The following is a 17,979-nucleotide window of genomic DNA, read 5'->3' on the forward strand; positions in this document are numbered from 1 at the left end:
TTAAAAATGTACTTTTTTTTTATGATCTACACAGTATTATGTGGACTATGGTCCGCACAATAATTTGTCACATACTACAATAAATTATTGTGGACTATAACAAAAAGTACATTATTTGTGTACTAAATATACTTCCAATGATTTGTAACAATAGATTCCAATGTGCACCTGCGCGCGCAAGATAGCCTCTATCCTATAGAATGTGGGACAAAGGCTATTTTAAACCCTTTCCACCTCTATTTTCCAAATCAAACTGATTTATTTTGAGAATCGATTTCTCATTTACTCATTAACCGCTACAATATATCAATCTTAGACGAAAGACTCGAATCTGCTTTGGCCCAACCCAAAACAGAAGTGTACCCCACTAATATTTGTACCACAAAATAATCATTTTCAATGTCATTTCATGCTATTTTTCCAACCAGAAATCAATCCAAAAAAGCAAGCAATTGAATTCAATTTGAGCATATTAGAATACAGGAGTCAAGACTCGATATTTTTTTCTACGTTTTCTTATAACTATTTCTTGCCAATCAATCATATATCAATTGCCCATATATGAGAGAATCAGAACGAATAAACCAATTTCAAAAAAAAAATGAACTTTAAAAAATAAAATATTACAAACATATCTAAAGAGATGAACCTAGCAGTAGATGAAAACCCTTTCGAGGCTGTTGTAATTTTCAGTGCTTACGAAGATCCCATTCACATATGAAAGCTGGAGCTAGTGGTTGTCTGGTTGATGACAATGTGATATTAAATTTAATTTTTGTATATTTGTCTCTGAAAGAATTTTACAACTAGTATAACTTACATAATTGTGCTATAAACATATCTTATCTTATCTTATCTCTTATCCCTTAAATTTATATTATATAAAATCTAATAATCGTAAAGATATTAACAAAATGAAAATGTCCTTGAATTACACGGCCAACTAACGAAAATACTAACGGTGGACTAAATGTGAAACACGTTAAATAATAGTTGTTGTTAACTTGCAATACGATAAAATTAAGTAAGGTGGACTAAAAGTGTACATGTCTCTATAATAATAAGACCAAAAATGAAATTCAGTCAAGAAAAATTGATTCGTTGTCCTCATGATACCTCCTTCAAAACCCTCCTCTGCCACAGAAAAAATAAATAAAAATTAAAGAGGAAATTACAAGAAAGGAGATGACCGGCCGGCCTTGTTTTTGGCGTCCGACATTTGGATTTGATTGACAAATAACAATTAAGAATGGGAAATGAGACAACGTGCGCAGTAGCATTACCTCGGATTCCATCATTCCGTATACTTAATCTACCTGCTCTGCTCTGTATGTCTCAGTACATATATGCGCATACAATTCATAGTTGTATAGAGAGAGAGACAGAAATGGGGAAGAAATTAGCAGACAATGGAGAAGGGGAGAGGGAAGGGGGAGAGGCGGTGGTGGCGGTGAATCCAAAGCCGAGGAATGGAATTGCTGCAAAGGGCATAGAGTGGTTGGAGTGGGTGTTAGTGAAGCTAATGCATCATTCTTCATCTTCATCTTCATCATCCACGCTCCATTATCTTTCTGGTAATTTTGGTCCCACTCAAGAGACTCCTCCTTGTAAGGACCTTCCTGTTATTGGCCATCTCCCTGTAAGTCCACTTCATAATTTCTTCTTTTTATTTGTTTTTTTTTTTTCTCCTTTCAAATTTTCTTCACTGTTTTCTTCTTAGACCAATCGAAACAGGCTGACGGGAGCGAGACCCGTCAAAGCTTGCCAGGGAGGGCGGCCCGCCTAGCTAACCTTGTCGAAGTCCAATCATTATTGTGTGGACCATGGTCCACATAGTTGTGTGGACCATACTATTAAATAATGTACATTCAATATAAAAATAATGTACATTATATTCAGGGGATGTACATTATTTGTGTACTGAATGTACATTATTTTTATAGTATAAAAATAATGTACATTCAGTACAAAAATAATGTACATTTAGTACATTTTTTAATGTACTTTTTATTATGGTTCACACAGCTGCATGGACCATGGTCCACACAATAATTTGCCGTCAAAGTCTATCATTTTGACAAGCGGGCTAAAAAGCCCACCAAAATACGGACAATAAAATTTAAAGTTTGTCTCACCTTTTTGACGGAGTGGGACGGACTAAGTCCGTTCTAACGACTCTATTTCTTCCTTCATGTTCAGATAAATGAAATTTTTTTCTTTAGAATATAAGACGTATAAATACAAGAAACGAGCATAAATGAATTTTTTTCGTTAAAATACGAGATATATATACAAGAAACGCGCTGTTTCTCGTATTTTACGAAAAAAAATCATTTTGAATTTTTAAGAAATTCATTTGCGACTAACGTTTCTGACAAGAAACTCAAGTCTCAAATGAGTTTTTCCCTAGAAAAAATTGTAATTTATATCCCTCTATAATATGTCAATTATATATCAATGTCACTCATGAATTTTTAGTGATTCAAAACGGTATATATATTGTCTCTTCTGTACCATACTGGAGGGACAATATATGTACCGTGAATCGCAACATTTACACTACGGGAGGAACAATATATGTACCGTGAATCGCAACATTTACACTACGGGAGGGACAATATATGTACCGTGAGTCGCAACATTTACACTACGGGAGGGGCAATATATGTACCGTGAATCGCAACATTTACACTACGGAAGGAACAATATATGTACCGTGAATCGCAACATTTACACTACGGGAAGGACGATATATGTACCGTTTTGAAATTGATGGACAATATTTATAGTATTAATAATTCAGAAGTGACATTGATAATTGACCTATGATGGAGATGTATAAATTACAAATTTTCCATTTTCCTATATTGTACAATTTTGAATACTGTCATATTTTGATCTCTTCTTCTCCATTTTAGATCATTTCAGTCATTTTTCCCACTGTTTTTTGCCTTCCTCTTGTCCCTCACTACTTCAAATGACAATGTAATGTGAATATTATATACTGAGTAATTAGTACAACGTATGTCTTTTCATTGTAGGAATGCCTGAATGGTGAGTTTGTGAGGGTTGGTTCCAACCCAAAATTTGCTCCTGTGGCTGGATATCATTGGTATGGTTCTTTGTAGTCAAATATATTCTCAATAATATTCCTAAGCTTTTGGAAAAACGAAGTATTCATGAAAATCAATATATTGTATTCTCACTGATAAACAGATCAAATTTTTATTGTCTGTTCCAAAGCTTATCCTTGTTCTCCATTTTTGCAGGTTTGATGGAGATGGGTAAGTTCTTTTCTTCATACTCCTTAGCTTATTCGAAGCACATTTTAATTCATTTAATTTGTTTATGGAGAAGAAGTGTAGTTGTTTGGGTCAATATCACTTAATTAGGCTATAATGTCAATTATTGTGTGTACTACGGTCCAATACAACGTAGTTTTAATGTTAAAAAATTCATTATTCCATGCACATGTTAGAATAATGAACATTTTGGGATAAAATAATGTATTTTATGAGTTAGAATAATGTACTTTATATGTGTTAAATAATAAAATTTTTTTGGGTAAGATAATGTATTTTATAAGTTAGAATAATATATAATGTATTTTATGTGTTAAAATAATGAAATTTCTGAGGTAAGATGATGTATTTTATGAGTTATAATAATATACTTTATATGTTTGAATAATGTATTTTATGAGGTAGAATAATGTACTTGATGTGTTGGAATAATGTATTTTATGAGTTAGAATAACGTACTTAATGTGTTTTTGGACCGTGATCCACACAACTGTGTGGACCGTAATGATTGCATTACATACTACAAGTTTAATTTGACAATTGTATTAGATAATGGTTCACATAGCGGTGTGTGAATCATGATTCATTGTATAATCTAAAAACATAATAAATGTGAATGAATGTTATACCCCTCATTTATGTCCGTTTTTTCCGTTAAGTTTTTTTTTTTGTACATTATGCTATAAAAGTTGTACTACATAATATTTTGGACAAATATACCCCTAACGTTATAACTTCCGTTATCTTTTCCACTATTGTTACTATGCACATGCATCCACCATATATTTTCTTATCTTCTTCAATAATAATAATATATACACATTAAATATTAGAGTTATATGTTAATTATTTTTTAAAATGTAAATATCTAATTTATAAAAATATTTTACATTATTATTATTATTATTATTATTATTATTATTATTTACTATTTTAAAATTTAAATAAATTTAAAATATAAAATAATAATATTAGGCACCTATTTTTTGCGCATCGCATAAGAAAAACTAGTAATTGTTATAAACTCATATGTTTTCTCTTATATTTTTAATATATGGATGCTTAACGGATGAATTTCCGATTTGCAGGATGATCCATGGCTTGCGCATTAAAGATGGAAAAGCAACGTATGTGTCACGATTTGTGAAGACATCACGTCTTAAACAAGAAGAGTTTTTTGGAAGAGCGATGTTTATGAAGGCGAGCATGCATCTCGGTTACATCTATTAGCTGATAGCTAGTTGTTAACTGATTGAGTTAGTGAGCTAATGTGTTTTATAAATTGGCTGTTAACTGATATCTTATTGCATGCAAAATGACTTTATCAAAAAGTTGATCGAAAAAACAATACTTTGAACAACTTTTTGAATTTTATTGGAGCAATAAACTGTTACAAAAAGCTAATTAATGAAATACTTGTATTGATTGTTTAACCAAGTCAAACAATTAATAGTGGTCAAATAAAAAAAAATGATTGATAAGCTTACTATATTACCAAATATGACCACTATCAAGTCATACATGCTATATATTTTGTTGGGTCACACTTGTGTGAGACCATTATCTGTGAGACGAGTCGGATCAAGATAAAATGTACTGTAATATTTTGTTCATGATTTAGTATTGCATTTGCTAGTATAAGTATTACATTTCATATTGACTCAACCCGTCTCACGAATAAAGATCCGTCTCACACAAGTTTTTGCCTATTTTGTTTGATACAACATCTGCAGATTGGGGATCTAAAAGGGATGTTTGGACTACTCACAGTCTACCTGGAAATGCTGAGAATCAAGCTAAAAGTACTTGATAATTCTTATGGAGATGGAACAGGTATGTGGGGGGTCATGGTGGGTTTGCATGCAGTTTGGTCCAACATAGCTTTTCTTTATTTCTCATTGCAAGAATTTTTCACTTTCTTTCAGCCAATACAGCTCTAATATATCATGGTGGGAGGCTTTTGGCACTTCACGAGGCAGATAAACCATGTAAGTCGTCACGCCTCCTTTCTTCCATATTCAACGCTATCTTTTATTGTGTTAGGATTAAGCCCTTACCAATGGTGTTGGACTTGGCTCTTCACCGGTTTCTGCCTAAGAAATTTTCCTCCTAGCACAACTTTTACTCTTGCTTAGATACCACTTGTTAGGATCAAGTGTTTATCACTACCACCAATTGTTGGACTTGGCACTTCGTTTCCGTCCAACAATCCTCTCTCCCCAGCTCAGATATCGCTTGTTAGGATCAAACACTTATTATTATGCCAAAAGTTATAGCTCAGAACAAAGGTGCAACTTTATTTCCTTATACCGCCATCACATTTTCCAGAGGCAGGTGTTGAACTTGACCCTTCACTCACCTTCGTCCAATAATCCCTTTAGCCACTAATTGCTGGATTTGGCCTTTCACCGGCCTCCACCCAACAATCTAAATGTTTTCTTGTTTCTTAAACATACTCTAGGCTTGGCAATGCCAACACTGTATTAGCTTTCTCTGTTGTATGTTTGTTCTTGTGGTTAAGAAGCCCCTGATAGAAGCACATAATAAGCTTTTTGCTGTTTTTTTATTTTTATTTTTATTTGGTTTCTTCTAACAGTGTTAATGGTGGCTTCTCATACTCTATAGATGCAATTAAGGTTTTGGAGGACGGTGATCTACAAACACTTGGCATGTTGGATTATGACAAAAGATTGGAACATGCATTCACTGCTCATCCAAAGGTTGACCCAGTAACTGGTAAGAATAATGCCACATTAATGCTAATTATACATTGCTTATAAATATAAGTTAACCGAGAAGATGATTATATCATAGTATTATGTAAACATTAGTCTTGGGGGTTAATGCTATGAGCAGTCTGTTGGGTAAAGGCCGATAACTGGCTGAGTCCAGCAATTGGTGGCTAAGGGAATTGTCGGGTGGAGGCCGGAAAAGGGCATCTATAAGAAAATATAGTTACGCTTTCGTTATGAGCTATAGCTTTTAGTGCATTAGTAAGTGCTTGATTCCAAAACAGTCCATTTGAATGTTTATGCCAAAATAATTAGCGATCTTAGAATTAACATTCTGAAAACTCAATCAGGGATACAAAATTGATACATGATGAACTGCATATATTTATTTTCTGAAAAAATATTTGTCTTGGCTTCACTTTGTAATTTTTGGATGCAGGAGAGATGTTTACCTTCGGTTATGCGCTAAAAGCCCCGTTTGTGACATACAGAGTTATATCAAAGGATGGGTTAATGCATGATCCAGTTCCAATAACAATACCAGCATCTATAATGATGCATGATTTTGCTATTACTGAAAACTATGCAATTTTCATGGATCTGCCTCTTTACTTCCAGCCAAAGGTGGTTTGCCAGTTTTCTGATTTTTTTTTTCTCTTTTTCAATGTGATTCTTTGTGACATCAATGTTGGTTGAGTTTTAATGAAAAAAGGAGTATCAAATCTGGAAAGTAACACACACACTGTCGGGCGGAGGCCGGTAAAAGGCTAAGTTCAACACCCGGTTGTTAGGGAGATTGTTGGGTAGAAGCATGAAGGGCCAAGTTCGGGCTCAACCCACACCCTGCCTCTCAAAAACGTGCGGCGGTATAAGGAAATAAAGTTGCACCTTCGGTACTAGCTATAACTTTTGTTGTAGTGATAAGCGCTTATTTCTAATAAGAGGTATCAGAGCTAAGGCCGATAAAGGGCCAAGTCCTGCACTCAGTGACTAGGGAATTGTTAGGCGGAAGCATCAAGGGTTAAGTCAAGCACCCTGTCTCTCAAAACTGTGTGGCGGTATATAAAAAAATAAAGTTGTTTCTTCGCTACTAGCTACAGAGTTAAGTTTTCTGATTTAGTTTCATTATAAGTTTAGGAAATGGTGACAAAAAAGCAATTTGCGTACAAATTTGATGCTACCAAAAAGGCGCGTTTTGGAGTCCTCCCACACTATGCGAAGAATGAACTCCTGATCAAATGGTTTGAGCTTCCCAACTGCTTCATATTTCACAATGGTGAGAGTTTGCAATCTATGTACTTACATGTAAGCATAATATTACACACAATAAACTCAGCATTTTAGCTTTCCCTGTCTTTTCCTTTTTGGTACTTGTTTACTAGCCAATGCATGGGAGGAGGGAGATGAAGTTGTTATGATTAGCTGCCGCATCCAAAACCCAGATTTAGACATGGCTAGTGGAACTGTCAAAGACTCCCTTGATTTCGTAAACGAACTGTACGTGAACTCTGTCTGAGCTTTTTGTTAGAATCAAGTTCTTACAACTATGCCAAAAGCTATAACTTGTAGCGAAGACATAACTTTATTTCTTTATACCGTCACATTTTCAAGAGGCAAGGTACAGGACTTGGCCCTTCAGGCTTCCGCATAACAATCTCGACCCCTAGCCACCTAGTGCTGGACTTGGTCCTAACACTTGTGATAAATCCCGATCCTATTTATTACTTCCTCTGTCCCTAATTTCGGCCATACTTGTCAGGTACGAAATGAGGTTTAACATGAAAACAGGTCTTGCTTCCCAGAAAAAATTATCAGAATCTGCAGTTGATTTTCCACGAGTGAATGAGAATTACATTGGCAGGTATACTACCATCCTTGTTATTTTCTGAGAGTTCAAACAAACTAGTTTTTAGAAGAGAGCTCTCAATCCAGTGTTGTTGAAATGTAGGAAGCAACGATATGTATACGCAACCATGTTGAGTGACCTTGCCAAGGTGAAAGGGATTGTCAAATTTGACTTGCATGCTGAGCCAGAGACAGGGAAAACAAAGCTTGAAGTTGGAGGGAATATCAAAGGCATCTTCGACTTAGGACCGGGGCGATTTGGTTCAGAGGCTATCTTTGTTCCCCGGGAGGCGAGTTCCACATGTGATGAAGATGATGGCTACTTGATATTGTTTGTGCATGATGAGAACACCGGGTACATTCACCTCATCCACCTCTTTTTGCATTTGCATTTGACTAAACCACCAACAATGGCACTGGTCTTGTGTTTTTGAAGTGTAAACCATCTTGACCAAATCAGTTATGTTATCTCATAACTTGTATCAGGAAATCAGCAGTGAATGTAATTGATGCAAAAACAATGTCAGCTGATCCAGTTGCTGTTGTTGAATTGCCCAACAGAGTTCCTTACGGATTCCATGCCTTCTTTGTGAATGAGGTCAGCTCTCTGCTTTATTTCACATCTTTGCCTAAGAGTAAGACTACAGACATTTGGGGTTATCCTAACCAAGTTGGCTAAAGATATAGACTTGTAACCACAATGTTACGAGTTTGAATCCTAACATTTTTTGTGTGAACCGGCTAGCTATTGACAACCTAGGTTGGTTTATCTCTTTGTGGTCCTTTGCCAACTATGGTGCAAGGTAGGGGTAGTGGCTGCGGGTTTCCCTCATCACCCTAAGACTGAAGACATTTGGGGATTACCCTAGCCAAGATGACTGAGGATATAGACTTGTAACCACAATGTCACAAGTTCGAATCCCAGCCTTTTTGGTTTGAATATGTCAGCTATGGGCAACCTAGGCTGGTTTACTTTATTGTGGTTCTTTGCCGACTAGGGTCATAAGGCAAGGGTAGTGGCTGTGGGTTTCCCTCGTTACCCTAAGACTGCAGACATTTGGGGGTTACCCTAGCCAAGATGGCTAAAGATATAGACTTGTAACCACAATGTCACGAGTTTGAATCTCAGCCTTCTCAGTTTGAACCGCTATGGGCAACGTAGGCTGGTTTACCTCCTTGTAATCCTGTGCAGACTAGGGTCGCAAGGCAGGGGTAGTGCCTGCGGGTTTCCCTCGTTACCCTAAGATTGCAGACATTTTATGTACAACTTCAAGTTAGGGTGTTTTGCTAAAATCATGATACATTCATTTTTCAGGAACAACTTCAAAGACAAGCACAAACCTGAGATTATGTCAATGCAGTAGAAACATATATAGGCAAAGGCACCTTCTGCACTTCATTTATGTATCCAAATTAAAGTGCCTGTTGTAAAATGCAAATGGCTACTGATTATTAATATGCAGAGATATCCCAACACTCCAGATTTCATTTTCAACATTTTAATATCTTTACACTAAGAGAAATGGTCTCTAATTATAGTTATAGTACATAAGTATATTAAAATGAAATAGTATATATGTTTGAGATCAGGCATATTCACATTGCCTTTGTCAACTGGCACACAGTATTGGCTGATGAAGGTTACAAACGCACAGGCTCACATAACAACAGATTTGAATCTTTATACACAGAATGGTAAGATGTCAAGGAAATAGATATAGATGGCCAACTGAACAACAATCTGAAACCATCCGTTCCTTTCTTCAGATCTCCCACGCACGTAAGTAACCAAAGCCAAGAATGAATTGCCCGAGCACCGCAATTGTGTAAGTAGGATAAACCATACAACCATAAAGATGATGCTGGAGAGATCCCTCTACATTTTTGGATTTTTGACTTAAATGTGACAAAATATAGTGTAGGAGACAAAAATTGGAAGGTTTTTTTTTTCTTTTGGGATAAAAATAGGAAAAACGAGTTTGGAAAATGTGTGTGGCTTCAGAAACGCATTTCTCAAACTCGAATGATCTTTTTTTTTAAATACGCAGATCATACGCAGGAGAAGGCGACCATGCGTCATTAATAAAAGGTCATTCGAGTTTGGGAAATGCATTTCTGAAGCTACACGCATTTCCCAAACTCGTTTTTCCTATTTTTGTCAAAAAAAAAAAAAAGATACTTCTTATTTTTGTCTCCTACACTACATTTTTTCACATTTCAGTAAAAAAACCCTACATTTTATTGGGTGTACCTAAGATTTTCACCGTCCAATACAGTGACTAATCCCTTGCAATTATTGGTTTCAACACCCTCCACTTATCCCCAACTTACCATTAAGTTTTAATCTATGTACCACAACTAGCAACAACTAGCTTACAATTGAATGACCCACAAGTTCCATTTGGGAACAGCAGAGCAGTAAGTATACCAAAATGGGAGCCATTACCGTATTACTCTTTTGCATTTCCCCGAGACTAGATTGTCCCATCAGTAATAGGCTCATTTCCTTCGTGCCTAAAGGAAGTTGTACCATTGCTGCCAAAACCACACCACCAGGGTTGCATTTACACAGTCGATTGTATGATACTTGGCTCTCCAGTCTCTATTGGATGGCTTTAACGTTTAACCATAGCAGGCATTCTTGCATTATTCTCCCAGGAGTCATGAATGATCAAATAACAACATTACTTAGCAAATTGCAAAAACAGAGGGAATTAAAACCTGGAAAGTTGACAACTAATGCTACAAATTCTCAACTAATTACGTATATTAAATGATCCCACTATTCATGTCATCAGAAGATCAAGACACCGTCCATACCGGCTTAGCTTAGTGGTTTAGTATGCAGGATTTGGGAGAAGAGACCAAGTTTGAAACTTGGCAGCAGCAGTGTGTGGATTATGCCTAAAGTGGACATTTATCTCCTCCTACGTGCTTTGTGGGTAATCAGTTACGGAGTATAATTTTGCCAAGAGTTCAAAATCATAGAGGCATTAAAATCCAATGGTTAACAAGTACACTCACAGAAATTCAATCCAAAAATATTCAATTTGAGCATATTAGAATACAGGAGTCAAGACTCAATCTTTTTTTCTATTTTTTCTTATAACTATTTATTGCCAATCAATCATATCTCAAAGATCAAAACTTTCTCACGGAATTGCCCATATATGAGAGAATCAGAACGAATAAACCAGTCTAAAAAAAACGAACTTCGAAAAATAAAATATTACAAACATATCTAAGAGATGAACCTTTTCGCCGTAGGGAAAGAGCAGTAGATGAAAACCCTTTCGAGGCTGTTGTAATTTTCAGTGCTTACGAGATCCCATTCACATATAAAAGCTGGAGCTAGTGATTGATGACAATGTGTTACTAAAATTTATTTTTGTACTAGCTTTCGATGGACATTGTAGATTTAATTAATGTTCAATGTTTATATTTAAATAAGTAATTCCAAGTATATCAATGTAAGATTATATATGATAAGCTTATTATAGTTAGCATCAAAATTAATGTTTGTACTTTTCTAATAACAATTATCTAAATATTTATTAGGTAGCAAATACTACTTTTGATTAGAATTACTTTAAGTTTTGTTAATTCGTTTTTTGATAGGTTTGTCATTGTAGTCGTGTTCATTGCTTGTCTGCTTTTTTTTGTTGGTAGTGTTTTATATGCAATTAGTTTATTTGTGCTAGTTTGCAAAAACCACATATTTGAATCTAAAATAGGTCAACAATATTATTGTTATTTTTGGGTGATTATTGTTTCAGTTTCATAATTATATTGAATTTTAAAATGTTGGCTTTGTTACGTTATATGAGTTGCAAACATGAAAAGCCTAAGAAGAATGAGTATGCATTACTTGCACAAATTGAATGTTGAAAATATACCAAAAGAAGTGATAGAGAATGGGCAAAATCATAGCATCGGTATATCTCTTTCACTTATATTCAAGAGAGGACTAAATTAAAGGGAGTCAATGATGCACATTATCTTCAATCTAATTCGCCAAACCAAAAAAACACTTGAAAGCTCACAAATTCCCCCACCATGGAAGAATCAATCTTGAAATCTGATTTGTATGAAGCTACAATTATACTACTTTTTTTTTTTCACTTGACAGAACAAAGGGGACTGAACCATAAACATTGTTGTTATTAAGTATATAATATGAGCCGCCACTTATCTTGATAGAATCAGTTGAGGAGGAAAGCAATATTGGCCAATTAAATGTCTTAGGAATCAAAGATCTTGGTTGGTGAGGCTCAACCAATTGTTGCCACTCCCTCGTCTTCTATGTTTGCTTCAATACTCCATAAGGTTGATGAAGTCATTGTTGGAAAAATAGCACTAAAATGGCATTTAAGTGGCCATTTTGTGGTACAATTTTAAGTGGGGTTCACAACCGATTTGGGTCGGGTCAAAGTGGATTCGGGTTCTTCGTAGTGAGACGAAGAGATCCATATATTGTATGCTCAAAATGGATAATGGGTGAATGAGAAATTGGTTCTCAAAGTAAACCCATTTGAGATGAAATTTGAAGTGAGGAAAAGCTTATGTAGCTTTGTCCCACATTGGTTTGGAAGGAAGATTTGCCCCACTATAAATACAAGAGCTTTTTTTAGGCTAATTGACTTGTATGGCATAGAGGCTCTCTCTCGCGCGCAGGGGGTGCAAATCAAATCCCAAACTGAGCTTGAAAAGGCTTGACTCGTGTACACCGGCACCTGCGGGCTAAGCTATGCCATATTTTCGAACAAGTTTTCCATCTCAGAACCACATGAGATCAGAAGCAGAGTCGACCTCTCGCGAGAGGTCGTTCGCGTGCGAGTGCGCTGTCGCGCGTCCGATGTCTTGAAGCATGCACTACTTGATGTCTCGCGGCAGCGAGAGGTCGTTCGCGTGCGAGTGCGCTGTCGCGCGTCCGATGTCTTGAAGCATGCACTACTTGATGTCTCGCGGCACGGGCGATGTCTCGATGGTTCGCAGACTAGACCATGTCTCGCACTGCGACTCCAGTGACCTCTCGAACGCGACGTTTCACCTATTGTGTCCGTTCAAAATTCAAAAATGACTCTTGGTATTACAGAATTAAATTGATTAATTCCAATCATTATTTTCAAAGTTATTTTGTGAATAATGGACTTGGTAGTGGGTGTAAATATTGGTTAGTGGCAGAATTAATTTTCTGCTAGTGGGTGGAGGTTACTAATGGATTATCAATGCCATGATTAATGTTATGATCCACTCTCCTCTACTATATATTCGTAGGTGAGCAGCAGTTTTTGAAGACACGAAGAAACACACCAAGAACTCACGAAATACACTGGTTTTCTCCCTCAAAACACTGCTCATAATTCCTTCTAGCCACCTGCGTTCATTCCACGCCCTAGTTCGCTGGATCCAAGTTTGTGTGCTCAAACGTAGGATCGTAGTACGTTTTATCCTGGGAAACCTAGACCGCAACGCTCCAGCACCTCGAGAAGCGGTAAATAAGGTTTTAAGGATAGTGGCAACACGACTCGTGCTTCCAACCATCCTGAGATCGTCCGATTTTCATCCGTTGGTTTTTTCAGGTTTATTCAACTTTTTGTAGGTTTTATTTTCCTGTGTTATTATCCTTCGTGGATATTTTTCGTTGTATTTTCCTTTTTCTATTGAATTTCGAGAATCATTTTCGTTACAGTCATCACAACATATGCTAGCCAATTAGATGCAGTTGGTGACCATCAAAGAATCAATTTCAAGCTTGAATGAGTCTGACAATGGCATTGATTCCAGTGGAGTAAGTATTTCTATTCTACATAATGTTGGCTATGTTGCTCCATGGCAATCTGTATGTGGATTAAAGCCAGGTTTATGCAGCAAAAGCTTCATGAAATCATAAAATTATGAAAGTTTCATTTGTATTAATTATGTAGTTCTTTAGTTCTCATGAGGATTTGTTCTGAACATTTCAAGCGGTGTGGGGTCTTTTGGAATAAAAGAGTTTAATTTGCTTCTTAAATTTTTCATTTTACTCTTGGGGAAGAATTAAATATGCAAACTCCAAAAGCAAGGTGATTCATTAACGCTTTTTTTCTTCTTGATGCATTGATTTCAGTACAGAAATGGTAAGGAGATGTTCTTCGAGACTTGGTCCCCTACGGAGTCTTTCACCTTTGGTGAAACTCTTCTTCCCTTAGGGAGATGTTTTTTGGGACTGGGTCCCCTACAGAATCATGCATGTATTGCTAATGAAATCTTCCTCTCTAGATTGATATAAATGAAATAATTGATGAGATTGATTGATTTGGGAGATGTTCTTCGGGGCTGGGTCCCCTACAGAGTTATTCGAGATTCTCTTCTTCTCTAGAATGATGGGAATGAATGATTAGATCCTCCAGTATTATAATTTATATTAAAGTATGATTATTCTTTTGAGAGTGATATTCATTACCAAATGAATTTGAGGGGTTTACCCTTACCATGTTTATGAGATATACTTATGTATAAACCTATTTTTATAAGAATATAATGAGTATGTTTTGAGAATTACTATTACTATCCTTTGCAAGAATTATCCATGTGATAGTATAAAGATTTATATGTGACTATGGTCTTTCCCTTATAAAAGTGTGGGTTGTCTATTGAGCATGTTATCTTCTTATTTATATTCTTACATTCTTATTCATATGGGTGTAAGTTACTACTATACTTATATACATGTATTTACCCATACTCTATACATATTGTCTATTGAATTCTCTTCTTGATAATACTTGTTACTTGATGATTATGTTATCTTTGTGCTTTCATGCTAAACCACCTATTTTCAAAACCTATTCTATAATTATTTTACGGGGTTGAGTGGTTTATACATAGCATTTCATGCTAACAGGTTTGTTTTCTACTTGTTTTATTAACCCCTTTCAGGCGTGGATATTTGATTGATGAGAGCGCATAGTGGAGTTAGATGTGTATATCTCTTTTGTTCTAGCTCCCCTTTAGATCCCTCCTATTGTTTAGCTTTAGTGACTATGGATTCCTTTTGACTTGTAGTATTATTATTACTATGATGTTTTTTATGGTGCTTAGGACACCAGGCTTGTGTGTCCATGTTGTTGATGACTATTATGTTTTAGGATTTTAGATACTTTAGCCTTGTAGGCACCTTGGTGTTAGTGTCTGCGGTGGTAGCATCCCCTCTATTTTGAATTCTTTCCCTTTGGGTTTAGACCTTGATATTTAATTAAGTCTCTTTTTATATATTAAATTAAATTGAAAGTTAAAACTAGGTTCTATTAGTCGAAATTGGGGGTGTTACACCAGTAGAAAATAGAAAAAAAACTCGCCATTGTTTTCTTCATCTATTGACACCAATTAGAGTTCGTCCACCATTGGTTTTTACTTACGGTGATTCCTACGTTTAATTTTTAATTTTTTTTTTTAGTTTTGATTCCTATCATTGATAGAATTCCCTCTAAATAAGGATAATATCGGGCATGCTCACTTTTCGTGCCTAAGTTATCATTAATGTAGTATTTTTTGTCGTGCTCATTTTTCGTCCCTGAATTATACTAGAATTGTAAATTTTTTCCCTAATTAATGTTTTATTAGTATATGGACGAAAAGTGCAACGTCAATGATAACTTAGAGTATGGCCAACACTTAGCCCAACTTAAGGACAATATCTACCATTATTTTATAACTTATGGACGAAAAGTGCAATTTTTTCAGATTATATTTATTAATGAATTAATGTACTACGTGGGTTGAGCCAAGCCAGTGCATGTGAATGATAACGTGTCCTTAGATTGTGTAACCAAGAAAGCATGCATCATCCCCAATTCCCCATGCTGCATCAATCGTCATCACCTGCCAACCGCCACATGTAAGTTACCTTCTCGAAATTCAATAAGCCGCCATTGATGGAATTGAATGACCACCTCCCTTATTTATCTTCTTGGGAAACCACCCTCTCCACCCCATCCTCGCCGTGTATACTCAACAAACACAGATCAGAACTGAAGAAAAGATCAACAACGTAACGAATTGAAGCTGCTAATTAAGCGATGACAACTTTGGTCGTAGAAGAACCAATTCTATGTAGACTCCAACGCCTTGACAACATCGTAAGTACACCCTACCCAAAATAATCCAACGTTTTATAGGTATTGGTAATTGATATATTGGAGGGTCATTTGGTATTGAAATTACATATCTTATACTCTCACGAATCATTGAATTAATGATTGATTTAGTCTGTTGACTATACTAAAATTATTGATTCAGTCATCGATTATCATTCTCATCAAATTGAAAAAGTAGCTATGAACAAATACTACACTGTAACAGAGTTTGTAGTACTCAAAAAAATCTTCAATTTTGAATATCTTATCTAATTTCGTATTCTCATCAATTTGAGCTGTAAAATGCTAATTAATTTGAGTCATACGATGATAACAAAAGTAAAATTGGGTAAAATTTTTGAAATTAAGGAATTAATTTGGTAAAAAAGATAATCGAGGACTAAATCAATAATTTTGTTATAATCTGGGACCAAATCAGTCATTAACTCCAAATCATTAATACAAAGATTTATCTTTCTTACTTAATATCTTGTATTTATTATTTATTTATTAATTATTGAGTTAATTTATTCAGTCAATTGTTTTTTAAAAAAAACTAATCAACATAATAATACGACAGCTTAAACAAGTGGAGGCAATGAGAGGCGGCGGCGGGAATCAATCCCCGGCGAAGAGCTCCACAGCGTCGTCGTCTACGGCGACAAGCAGCGAAGGGCAGGCGGCGGCGGCGTCGTCATCCGCTGAGTTTTCTCCGAAAAGCTTGGAGAAGCATTGCCGTCCGATTGATGATGTGATAATGGAGGCAGAGGCGAAAGGCACCCTGATTGAAAGGCTGGTGAACGTAGAAGAGCGCGTGGCCAAACTCTGCATGCACCTCCACCAAGAATTGGAGGCTCTCAAGACCACTAAAGAGGCCACCATGCACACCACCACGACCACCGCTCCGCCGCCGCCTGCGGCGGCGCACAAGTCGCCCAAGAAGGGTTTCAAGAGCTTCGTGAAGTCTTGTGTGAAAGGAAAGGAAAAAGGAAGAGGATAATGCAATATTATATGTATGTATGTATGTATTTTGTTTTTATTTAATTTAGGTAATCTCAATTTGGTCGATTTCAGCAATCAGCTCACGGTTAGACCTCGATCTTTAAGTCAGGCTATTCATGAGCTTTATTCAGTTGACGAATCAACTATGGAGTGAAGCGACCTAATTATGTATGTTTTGTTTGGACTAATTCCAGTCTTAATTACTAAACTATATATATTGGGTCTTCTTAATTCTTCTTTTTTTTTTAAATTACTTCAAAATCGACTAAAGTACAGTTAGATTAGAAGCAGTGGGTTTCAATTTGTAGTGCTCGTAAAATTTCTTGTTGATTTCAATAAAATAGGTAGTTTGTGATTTTAGGTGGCTGTGTTTGAAAGGTTTATTGAGATTAGGAGTCGTTAGAAGAATAATTAAAAGAGATATTTTAATCTCATAATTTTTCTTTTTTCTTTTTTTTTGGTTGACAAAGAATTGAAAGAAACCATCACCCACGGGATAATTTTTGTTGTGTAAGTGTGTTTTTTGTTATGTGTATGAGCTAATTAACTCTAAACCTTGTTTCAAAAAAAAAAAAAAAAAAAACTCTAAACCTTGTTACCAAATTTGTATGCTGAGTTAATATCAGTTGGGTCCTATCGATTATTTTAATATATATAAAAAGGTTGTTTTTTTTAATCGTCTTACTATTGATGTTATCTTGTGGTCTAGTGGCATTCGGTTTAAACTCTCACATGGAGGGGAGTGGGTTTGAACTCTTTGTGCTTCAGTAGATATTATCTTGTTAATTATGTCATCTGTCAAATTAATCGCCAGATAAAGTCTGGTATTAATTTTTTATATTTATACAATTTCACACTTTGTATCCTATATTTTGTAATAATAATAATAATAATAATAATAATAATAATAATAATAAAAGTTACTCTTATGAGATCGTCTTATAAATTTTTATCTGATCTTTATCTGTGAGATTGGTCGAG

General features: G+C 35.6%; 2 protein-coding genes and 1 long non-coding RNA gene across 3 annotated transcripts; 2 read left to right on the forward strand and 1 right to left on the reverse strand.

Annotated features, from left to right (window-relative positions):
• Positions 1-962: 962 nt before the first annotated feature.
• On the reverse strand, positions 963-1,418 carry LOC116028742. Its single transcript, XR_004100202.1, has 2 exons — positions 1,284-1,418; positions 963-1,134 (listed from the first exon to the last, which is right to left on the reverse strand). It is a non-coding gene; the product is annotated as an uncharacterized LOC116028742 (long non-coding RNA).
• Positions 1,146-9,402, forward strand: LOC116028740 (carotenoid 9,10(9',10')-cleavage dioxygenase 1-like). Its single transcript, XM_031270550.1, has 14 exons — positions 1,146-1,639; positions 3,042-3,112; positions 3,270-3,284; positions 4,391-4,502; positions 5,036-5,135; positions 5,228-5,290; positions 5,928-6,038; positions 6,474-6,658; positions 7,172-7,310; positions 7,417-7,531; positions 7,794-7,895; positions 7,983-8,234; positions 8,366-8,477; positions 9,195-9,402. The coding sequence occupies exons 1-14, from the start codon at positions 1,250-1,252 to the stop codon at positions 9,222-9,224; spliced, it is 1,797 nt and encodes a 598-aa protein (XP_031126410.1). The 5' UTR covers positions 1,146-1,249; the 3' UTR covers positions 9,225-9,402.
• Positions 9,403-15,837: 6,435 nt separating this feature from the next.
• On the forward strand, positions 15,838-17,223 carry LOC116030806. Its single transcript, XM_031273140.1, has 2 exons — positions 15,838-15,999; positions 16,577-17,223. Exons 1-2 carry the CDS (start codon positions 15,940-15,942, stop codon positions 16,994-16,996), a joined length of 480 nt encoding a protein of 159 aa, XP_031129000.1. The 5' UTR covers positions 15,838-15,939; the 3' UTR covers positions 16,997-17,223.
• The last annotated feature ends 756 nt before the right edge of the window (positions 17,224-17,979 follow it).

The sequence above is a fragment of the Ipomoea triloba genome, chromosome 9, assembly GCF_003576645.1.
Source record: "Ipomoea triloba cultivar NCNSP0323 chromosome 9, ASM357664v1".
NCBI classification, from domain to species: Eukaryota; Viridiplantae; Streptophyta; class Magnoliopsida; order Solanales; family Convolvulaceae; genus Ipomoea; species Ipomoea triloba.